The sequence below is a fragment of the Mastacembelus armatus genome, chromosome 21, assembly GCF_900324485.2.
Source record: "Mastacembelus armatus chromosome 21, fMasArm1.2, whole genome shotgun sequence".
NCBI classification, from domain to species: domain Eukaryota; kingdom Metazoa; phylum Chordata; class Actinopteri; order Synbranchiformes; family Mastacembelidae; genus Mastacembelus; species Mastacembelus armatus.
The window spans coordinates 16,140,020-16,151,155 of NC_046653.1; the positions used below are offsets into that span (position 1 = coordinate 16,140,020).

At 40.4% G+C, this 11,136-nt stretch overlaps 1 protein-coding gene across 3 annotated transcripts; it reads right to left on the reverse strand.

Moving 5' to 3' along the window:
• Window positions 1-522: 522 nt before the first annotated feature.
• LOC113123847 (sterile alpha motif domain-containing protein 9-like) lies at window positions 523-8,175 on the reverse strand. Of its 3 annotated transcripts, none has more exons than XM_026296172.2 (5): window positions 8,038-8,175; window positions 7,458-7,549; window positions 6,008-6,468; window positions 4,906-4,953; window positions 523-3,949 (listed from the first exon to the last, which is right to left on the reverse strand). In XM_026296172.2, exons 4-5 carry the CDS (start codon window positions 4,927-4,929, stop codon window positions 1,277-1,279), a joined length of 2,697 nt encoding a protein of 898 aa, XP_026151957.1. In that variant the 5' UTR covers window positions 4,930-4,953; window positions 6,008-6,468; window positions 7,458-7,549; window positions 8,038-8,175; the 3' UTR covers window positions 523-1,276. The 3 variants fall into 3 exon arrangements, with proteins under 3 accessions (XP_026151957.1, XP_026151956.1, XP_026151958.1); XM_026296171.1 differs by lacking the exon at window positions 8,038-8,175 and adding an exon at window positions 7,659-7,693; XM_026296173.2 differs by lacking the exons at window positions 7,458-7,549; window positions 8,038-8,175 and adding an exon at window positions 6,578-6,637.
• Between the last annotated feature and the right edge of the window lie 2,961 nt (window positions 8,176-11,136).

The following is an 11,136-nucleotide window of genomic DNA, read 5'->3' on the forward strand; positions in this document are numbered from 1 at the left end:
AATGTGATCCTGACTCACCCTGAGCGCGCTGTTCATATGGAAATAATCTGATGTGAACCAGGTATTTATGTACGCCACGTGCCACACATGGTGGCACACTACGCGGGTGAAGAAGCGTTTCATAAGAAATAGTTTACTTTGTCCTCACAGGAAAAACACGACTCAGATGACAAACATTTATTGCAGTAATTCCCTCTCAGCCACATTCATGACTGAAAGGCTCATTATGCAGGTCTTTGTCTTCTCAGGTAAATCACGACTATTCATGCTCAGATACACCTTCCTGCAAAGTGTCTTAGAAAATTTAAATCAGTGTATTGTTTTCAGTGAATGAGTGAACAAATGACTTTCACATCATTGTGCTATTGGCTAATATAAACAGGTGGATGTCGAGACGAGCATTGCAACCTATCGGATTCAAGAAGGGGGTAAGGAGTAGAGAGAGAAGCGAATCGCACGGAGCAGGAAAGACTGAAATATGCGGAGAAAACAGGAGAGCATACAGAAACAGGACAACTAGAATTGAATTCAAAATTAAAATTTATTTATTTATTTATTTAACAATACCGAATGATTTGCACCGAAGCAACATAATCCAAATATTCTGCGTGTTGGTAATTCGCTCTAAATGTTCGAAGTGAGACTCTTAACCTTGTGTGCAGCCTAGAACCAGGAGAGGACTTCATGGAAAACGGAACAAACTGAGCTGACAGCTGACAGCGCAACCAATTATGCACACGAATTGCGGAAAGACAAGCGGAGGCCCTGCTGCAGTGAAACTGTTCACCAGCTCAAAACAAATCAAACAATCTTACCCAGCACCTGCCTAGATGAAACTCCCCTGTCTATCTTCTGGAGCGTGCCGGGCTCGAGGCGACTTTAAAGGCTGAACTCCAGCACCTGACGCGCTGAAAATGCCTACCCCCACCCAGGATTTGCTCCGAAAATAAAAAACTAAAAAAATAAAGGAGTGACTGAAGGAAGGACTGAAACAGTCCAGCTGGCCACTCAACTATTCTAAGCTGGGAAGACTTCAGACCATGTGAGCTGACCACACCACACACTGCGACTAAATCCTGCTCTTGAATTCAGAGAAGGAGGAACTAAAAACAATATATAGTGACAAATATAATTTCAAGCTAATTAAATCAACATTCTAGATGTTGAAAACTAAAGGTGAAGATACTGTAACTCGCCTGATGGATGCACCCTTCATTTATCCTCCAAATCTTTATAATATTGATTTTACAAACTCATCAATTGAATCTTTGTTCTCTTATTCTGCGGAGTAAAAAGGCTTTGTAGGCTGTAAGGGTGTTTTTTTTATAGTTTCCTGGAGGCCAGGGGGAAGGAAAGAGGCCATTTTCAATTTTGCCAATTTTAGTAACTTGGTTACATCAGCTTTTGTCGTTTTTTGAGTTATGTCCTTGAAACAACATTGTGCAATTTTTGGATGGATCATTTTTACAGCCTTGTCTTCTCCCTCATCCTTAATGTTTATTAAATTAGAAAATTTCCCGAATAGTTCTTCAACTTTGTCTGTTCCACAGAGAGGTTTTGGTTCCAGACTGATAAATGTCTTACACAGATTGACAGGCAGATAAAAATCTGCATTGTACACATTTACAAGTGTTAAAACAGCCAAAAGTTGCGAATATTTCTGATTTATGTCAAAGCTTTTCAGGGTGTTGTGGACTACACTGTTAATGTACTCTGGCTTTAATTGTGGTTTTGTCATCATAAAACTATAGAACGTCTCACAATTTGGTATTTGTGTAAGGTGTTTCTGCTCTTTATAAGAGAGATCATTTCCAAGGAATGTACGATTTTCTTCACTGGGGTGAAAGGGCTCTGCTCTCATACAGTTCAGGAGAACTATCTGTGTAGACTTAATGTTATTCTCTGTGCATTTATGTTCAATGAGCTGCTGTAATTCAGATACTTTTTCCATATTATTAAAATCATCTATCATGAGTAAAATAGGAACCCATGATGATTGGTCCTTCTGGTCATGCATTAAAAACTGAACCACTTGATTAGCTACTTCAGCAAAGTCAGCATTGCTGTCTTTAAGGACAGCACAACGAAATCTGTCCCGAAGAGCCCATAAAACATGCATGGCCAAAGTTGTCCCACCACATCCTGGTGCATGCAGGAGGTTGAACAATACACAGGGTTTTCTCTGGCACAACAAATCTGGTATAATGGTTTTAATAAGGTCTAACTTGTCTCGTGTGATGTATGTTGTGGGTTCACGGCTTTCTAAACAATAGAAATTGCACCATGATGGTTTTCCTCCATTGTAGAAATTCTCTTCTATTAAAATTTTGTCTTCATTTCCTCCCTCACACTGGTTCATGCACAGGACATCTAGTGTATTCAAGCTACTCTCAAAGTCTGTTTTTAAAAGGACACTGTGGGGCAGGAAACGCTTGGATCTGTGGCATTTTGAGAAAAGACTTAGGATAGTGCCATTAATGGCAGCCAAACTGAGCTTATATATGCACCTACCAGAGATGTCTATTTTATACTGAACCTCTATTAGGTCCTTCCAGGAGGTAAAACATCTTTCATTGTCACATATACAAAGGATTTGATCTGTGCCACCAAGTTCTTTATGAAACTGATTGAAAGCCTCAAGAAGAGGATCAGTTGTTTCACTCACTGTTGATAAAAGTAAGAAAATGACAAGGAATCTCTTGTTTGGAAGCACATCTTTCCGACACAAGAAAGAAATTACATCTTGAACCGAGGCTCCTTTGTCCATCAACCACTGGCCTATGTCTGATGGTGCCTCATCTTCAATACCACTATTGCACAATACCCAGCTGGTGCTTCGAGTTAATTTCAACTTGTTTGCAATGTCCTCAACTGCCTCTGTGATTTTATACTGTGCTGGTGAATGGACATTTACTGTACACTGTTGTTTAAAGTGATACAGTAATCCATCTTTAGCTGATTCTGGGTGAAAGTCCAAAACAGCTGTTGGGTTGAGCTCTACAAGAAAACCAAGTGATTCAAACTGCCTCACATGTGATTTATTAGTTACTATCACATACCGCTCAAAGTTTGACTTATCTAAAGTAAGAGTCCCACCAGTTATTATCTCACGAAGTTTGTGATGGCTGACATAGCTGGCTTGTGTACTGCTTTTTATTAAACTGAGATGCTTCTCTTCTTCTGTTTTTCGGCGTTGTGAAAGATGTGCCACACTGTCAATGAATTTCTGGTAATTCTTCTCCACATCTTTGCCAGATGTAGCGTCTGGATAGAGATCTTTACTGCTACCACCATCTCTGACATAGAATTGTTTTTCTTTTTTCTTTGCTTTTGTTTTGCCACTGTTGAAAGTGTGGTAGATGTTTTCTTCACAGATCGTAGAGTCAGGAACTATATCGACTTCTATCACACATTTGTCAGATGATGTCATATCCTTGTACAGAACCTCAACAAATCGAGGGGGTTTGATGCACATTTGAGCAGTGTCTTTGTGTTTATATTCAAAGCAACGCTCAATGGCAGATTTCAGTTCATTTGCATAAGCTTCTTTGTCCTCAACAACCACTCCCAACACTTGACCATGAGTGAAGTCTGGCATGTCCCCTATTCCAAAGTGTATGGTACCATTGGTGCGGCTGTTCATGCAGGCAGCTGCAAAGCGAATAACCTCAAAAATGAACTTGATCATTTTATTTTCATCTGTTGTATTGATGAAAGCTTTATACTCATGGCAGGGTTCTATCAGGTTTGAGGGACCTGATTCTATAGTATCAAGAATGCTGCTCTCTATGTATCTATATGTATCGTGGTACCTATTGAAGGGATAAGGTTTGCATAGTCTTCCACGCTGGTTTTCAGAGCTTGTGGAATGATCTTTCCTTAATTGATCATTTCTGACATTAGCTCTGTCATTTATATTTGTGGTGGATGACAGTTTTGCCTCTTCATTCTGAAACAAAAGGTTTAATTTTATTTACTTCACATTTTCAGCTCAAATTACTGCCTATGTATTTAACTGATGTTAAACCAACCTAGGTTGTATTTTAGAAGTGGCCTACCAAACTTCAGAATGAAATTTTAAAACATTTGTAGAAGGGATTTGATATTTTTAATGTTTTGATTTGAGATGATTTGAATATGCAGTGTTCCAATGCATTTCCGTGTATGGAAATAAAAGCTATTATACGGATTCCGAGCTGTTAGCTGTGAACCAATGCCTTCCTAACATCCATACATTATTTATACAGTTTACTCCTATTAAGGGAGCCAATCCCAGCTGACACTGGATGGACAGATCACCAGCCTATCACAGGCCATACAGGCAATTTAGTCACAAGTTAGCTTAACCCCAAAGTATATGTCTTTGGACTGTGTGAGGAAGCTGGAGTACTCGGAAAAACCCCACAGACACAGAGAGAATATGCAAACCAGGTTGAATGAAGTTCGAACCTGGAGCCTTCTTGCTGTGAAGGGATCACTACACCACCATGATGCGTCCTAATATGACATCACCATAACATTTAAATGAAATCAATGACTTGCATTTAATCAAACCCATGGTGCAGTGAAACAAACCTGACAATAATGTCCTGCAGTGTGCTGTAAATACAGACATAAAAAGTTCACAATCTAAACTTTTAACTTTGTATTAGTTACAGGTTCACTGGGCTGTATGAAGGTACCCTCAATTAGTCTGTTAGATATATTACTAATGTCACACATCTTGATCTATCACCTCATAGCAAGAAGGCTCTGAGTTCCTGGGACTGGGACTGGGACACTGTCTCTGTGACCTGACAGTGCTGGTCACCACAGGGAGTCTGCACTTGGACTTGTGTAATATAGAGCATATTTGTGAAATAAAAAGAACTTACAAACACTCTAAATGAGTTAATTAAAATTTACCTTCATTTGACTGTGGTCAGCCATGGCAATGTCAGTTCACACCAACAACTGAAAAAAAAAAAAGAAAATTGCATTAGATAACTTACGCGCTGTGCGGACTGCAAACAAATTACATTTTTTAAATATCTTACAATGTATTTCTATTGAGTGAAATATTTCTTGTGGATATGCACTGTAGTTTTTATGTAAACATACATCTACTGTAATTGTATTTTCCATATTTCATTAAGTTGTATAGTGAGGCCTCTGAACATTAGCTGCCATAAACATTATGTCATCATTTGAGAAATTTGGTTTAAGTATATTGTTTGTTTTATTTTGTTCTCGTATGTTGAGTGTATTGTTTGTATTATCACCAGTAGGAACTATTATTATGTTCCGCTGCGCTATGTTGCACACTGACTATTTTTTTGTTATGCTGTTGCTAAGAACCATGTGAAACGAGTGAATAAGCTAAAGGGAAAAAAGGTGCTCAAGTGAAGTTAAGTCACAGCAAGTGAAGAAGCAGCTATTTGTAAGATTTTTGGGTTTCTTTACAAAGTGAACTTATTCCCTCTTTATGTGCAGCCAGCAAGGTATGTTTATTTATCTTTCTTTTCATTGTATATATGTATATTCAGTTTACAGTCTATGTCAAACGAATTTGTGCTTATTTGTATTTTTGTTAATTTGTGTATTTTGTTCATTTGTATAGTTTGACAATGGATTTGACCGTGAAGTGCAACAAGTGCAAGAAGTAAAGATTAAATCCATCAGAAAACCAGAAAAATAATCTAGTCAAACCCATCAGCACTGGGCAAGAGCATAAACCCCACTGTTTTGAAGCTTTACAAAGTAAAGTTCCTGCAACAATACATCTTTTTTGTGTGCTTCTCCTCACGCCTCCATGGACACTGATAAATAACAATACAGATCAGAGCACAACAAGTGGTGTCAGAAGTGGGATAAAGGGGTTCGGTTCAAAACTTCAAGCTCCATGGCAGGGGCCATTCATTGTCACAGAATGCCTGGGACCAGTGCTCTACCGAGTCAAAGACAGACGAAGTGAGAAAGTACTGCATTATGATCGTTTACAACCCTATCTGAGTAATCACATTCCTACCTGGATGCAGCGACTGCGGCGGAAATACACCAGCACTGAGGAAGGCTCGACGGTTCCAGAAACTGTCCAGGTACCTGTCGTCACTGCGGCAGAAACGTCAAATCCCTCTGACAACTCCTCGCCAAAAGAGCCTCAGACCTTTCTTACAACGGATTCTAACAGTGATCCAGATCGCCGTGGAAAAGAGGAGACAAAGACAAAAAGGGGGCGACTTGTTCGGACCCCAAGTCGTTATATGGACAGACAAGAGCACAACAATAACATTAAATCCGAGCTTTTAAAAGATATCCAAATCACCAAAATACATATTGAATGCAGATATGCCTAGGTACAGTCATCATCAATAATAAGAAATGAGTAAACTCCTACCAATCAAAATGCAGTTGATCTTTGTCTGTCTTTCTGTCTTATCCACATCAATGACCTCACAGTTGTTTGTCAAGCGGAGCCTGATGCAAGTACTTTCCAGAAAGACAGGAAGGCAAGTTTAAGACTTTGTTCAAAACATCATACTTTCGTTAAACAAAACCTGGAACAGCTAATGTGTATGAAATGTGTGTATAAAATTACCGCATGAAACAAGTCAACTACTCTACGTGTGACAACCAGTTCACCTGGTTTTTGTAGCATACCACTGTGGCTGCCCCACCCAGCTGTTATAGACTGGGCTGTCTGCGTAAGGTTTCTTGTTGCTACATGTAGTATTCTCACTCTGAATAAATTGCTGTCTGCTGACATTCAGAAATACTGTGTGATCCTTGTAAAAAACACAGAGACAACAAAAATACAAGGGCTCATGGAAAAATAAGGACATTTTATTTAGGGAAGATTTAGGGAAGCAACTAAGTCCCTCCAAATATAGAGGAAATGTGTCATAAATGCATCATGTTTTGCTTGACAAGCATCAGACTTCACTGGTTATTGAGAATAATGACTATGATGATATACACATAAGCAACAGGGCAGACTGATATAGCACCACTCTCTGGCAAGCTAGCAGTCAGTCCTTCCTGTGTCTAAAGTTTGTGAAATGTGGCACACTGTTATTAATTCTGTATATTTGATGGACATCCCATGTTAAGAGTGCAATATTAGATGGTAACATGTCAGGGCTTGCAATACCAGAGGTGCTCGCCATACTTCCTTTCCATGATTTAATTCTGGTCTAAAATTGGCTTTAATTTACACTGCAAGCTTCCTAATAGTCAAGAGTGTCAGTCTGATAGACATCTATGTCCCTTATTCCTCCTGCCTTGGAACATGTCTTTTGATGGCACGATTCATTGTCACAGAATGAATGACCCCAAGTCGTTATATGGACAGACAAGAGCACAACAATAACATTAAATTCCAAGCTTTTAAAAGATATCCAAATCACCAAAATACATATTGAATGCAGATATGCCTAGGTACAGTCATCATCAATAATAAGAAATGAGTAAACTCCTACCAATCAAAATGCAGTTGATCTTTGTCTGTCTTTCTGTCTTATCCACATCAATGACCTCACAGTTGTTTGTCAAGCGGAGCCTGATGCAAGTACTTTCCAGAAAGACAGGAAGGCAAGTTTAAGACTTTGTTCAAAACATCATACTTTCGTTAAACAAAACCTGGAACAGCTAATGTGTATGAAATGTGTGTATAAAATTACCGCATGAAACAAGTCAACTACTCTACGTGTGACAACCAGTTCACCTGGTTTTTGTAGCATACCACTGTGGCTGCCCCACCCAGCTGTTATAGACTGGGCTGTCTGTGTAAGGTTTCTTGTTGCTACATGTAGTATTCCCACTCTGAATAAATTGCTGTCTGCTGACATTCAAAAATACTGTGTGATCCTTGTAAAAAACACAGAGACAACAAAAATACAAGGGCTCATGGAAAAATTTGGACATGACAAATAACAAATCCAAAACAGGCAACTGGAACTCAGAGAGACATGGTATGCAGACTATTTTAATACATCAATTTCTATTGGCGTTCATGATCATTTGATTCCTTAAAAAATCTCACATTTGCTCTCTCCATACCTTCTGCAGGTATCCCTGATCCTGGAGCTGTATATTGTTGATGTGCAGTTACTGGCCCCATGTAATGGAAAACTTATTTTACCTAAGATATTTACTTGTATTTACAGCTATGCTCCTCAGTTATGTGACATGGGTGTGAATACTGGGTGTGAGAATGGAACAATGTGCAAGGCACGCCCAGCACAGAGAACTAACTGACAAGTAATATTGTAACTTTTGGGATATAACCATATTAGTGAATAATCTTTGTAGTAGAATAGCAAAGTAAACAAAGTTGTTTGTATCTGCGTATAAATGGAAGCCCCTTAGCTCAGCTTAGAGGCTGAGCAGCTGGGGATATAGTGAAGTGTCTGTGTACTTTTGTGCTGCTTCTTTTCTTGCAAGAAAATAAAACTCAAAAGACAGTTCTGTCGGCGATTCTCTTTTTTGCTCACCTAGAATAATAATAGTTTTGCCACAAAAATCGTGGTGTTAGAAGTTGGATCTGTTAGTTGGTCATCAAGGTGACAGTGACAGGCGCAACTACAGCCCTGAGGTAGTCAATCTTCAGCCTCAAAACTCCATTGACAAACAGTGTGGAGACAGTGGACTGTGCGTCTGCCCTTATTGTCACTGCCAGATCCTCGAACTCAAAAAGGAAGTAATTTTATCAGGTGAGCCATGAAGAGAACTTTGAAGTTTGAAAGTAAAATTAAATCATAAGATATTTGTCAGGGTGTTTGTCCTATTGGTGGAAACTATTAGCTACAGGGTTGCACCCTGTTGCAAAGATATTTATAAGGATATTTGGGTAAAAAACCATGGGTTTTCAGAAGGCGGTTCTTTGAGTAAAAAATCAGTTGGAGAAGTTAGAAGAGAAGCTGAGTAAGGAGAAAGAAAAACTGTCAGGACCAGGGAAACCTGCAGAAGGTACAGAGAGAGAGAGAGAGAGAGAGAGAGAGAGAGAGAGAGAGAGCAAGGACAAGGAGAGAGAGAACAAAAACTACAGGAGAAAGAAGGCTTTCCTCGGGGGCGCTGTAGAGCCATTGTTTTGAGGTTGTGTGTGAAACCTTTAAAAAACAAATTTTTTTCACGATTCTGACTTGGGTACAAATTTTCGTGAGTTTTCGAATATGTTCAGGGGGTCAAATTAAGGGTTTTTTTCGCAGAAAAAGAACAATAATAATAATAAGAAGAAGAATATTCCTAACGATTTCCAGGCCCACGGCCACCTGTCAATCATAATATATATATTTTCTGAAAGGTCTCGCGCAGTCCCACGTCATGGTGGGGTGTGGGTAAGTCGTCCATGCTATGTGAGGGGACCCCTTGCAGTTTTGTACTCCTGGCTCACTGAGCGATTACAATAGGCCCTTGCCTGCACTGTCAGTGCGCTCGGGCCTAATAAATCCAATAATAAGCCATGGATAAATAAGGACATTAAAGGCCTCCTCAACAAGAAGAAGAGGGCGTTCATGTCAAGAGACAAGGAGGAACTCCGAGCCGCGCAGAAGGAACTCAAGTGGAAGTTGAGGGAGGCAAAGCAGCTCTATAGAGACAGAGTAGAGCACAAGTTGAGAAAGAATAATATCAAAGAGGTGTGGAATGGGATGAAAATAATGACTGGCTAAAAGAAGTCACACACTGCTGTGGAAGGAGACTCAAAGTTTGCTAATGAACTTAACTTGTTCTTTAATAGATTATACACCACCTCTGCTTCTTACTCTCACCCAGTGTCCTCACACACCATCTCTCCTCCCTCCACCACCTTAGCTGATGCCTTGGGGTCTCTTCACATCCCTCCACCCAACATCTCTGCCAATGCTGCCTCCCCATTGCCCACTGATGCCATCTCCTCTATCAGCAGCCATACAACATTGAAGTATACCACACCTCCAATACCTCATCCCCTGCCCTCATCATCTGACTCCTCAACACAATAACAGGCCCAGCCTTTGCCACAGAACAGGTGAGGAAGGAACTAGCTAAACTAAAGACCAACAAAGCAAAAGGACCAGATGAGATCAGTCCCAGAGTACTTAAGGTGTGTGCCTCTCTCTGAGGCTCAAAAAGGTGCCTAAGTTATGGAAAACTTCCTGTATTGTCCCATTACCAAAAAGAAGCTGTCCCAGTACCCTTAGTGACTTCAGACCAGTAGCGCTAACATCACATGTCATGAAAGTGTTTGAGAGACTGGTCCTGCAACACCTGAGGTCCCAAGTGTCTGAATTTCTGGACCCCCTGCAGTTTGCATATCAGGAACACATCGGAGTAGAAGATGCCATCATCTTCTTAATGCACAGAGCATACTCCCATCTGGAGAGACAGGGCAACACTGTGAGATTCATGTTCTTTGTCTTCTCAAGTGCTTTCAACACTATTCAGCCCCACCTGCTAAGTGCAAAAATGCAGGATATGGAAGTTCCCGCAGACATGGTGGAGTGGATCAAAGACTACCTCACTGGGCGGCCAAAGTTTGTTCGCTTAGATGGATGCATATCTGATGTGGTGATGAGCAGCACCGGTGCACCCCAAGGAAATGTACTGGCACCATTCCTGTTTACACTCTACACCTCAAACTTCCGCTACAACTCAGGAACCTGACACCTCCAGAAATTCTCTGATGACTCTTCAATCATTGGATGTATCAATAATGATTATGATAAGGAATGCAGACACTTGATGAAAAGCTTTGTCGATTGGTGTAACGACTGTCTAAAGCTCAGTATCAAGAAAACCAGAGAACTGGTGGAGGACTTTAGGAGGAGCAGGAAGACCCCAGTCCCTGTCTCCATCCTTGGAGATGAAGTAGAGATTGTGGACTCTTACAAATACCTTGGAGTCCACATTAACAACAAACTGGACTCGTCAAACAATACGGATGCATTCTTCAAGGAAGGACAGAGCAGATCTTCAGGAGACAGGAGACTCTGTTCCTTTGGTGTGTGCAACAAGCTACTGAAGATGTTCTATCAGTCTGTAGTAGCGAGTGCACTGTTCTTTGCAGTTGTGTGTTGGGGAGGTGGCATCAAGGCTGGTGAGGCCAACAGACTAAATAAGTTGATCAGGACAGTCTGGAGGCTTTGGCAGTGTGAGGGACCGACCGGTTGACAAACGAGC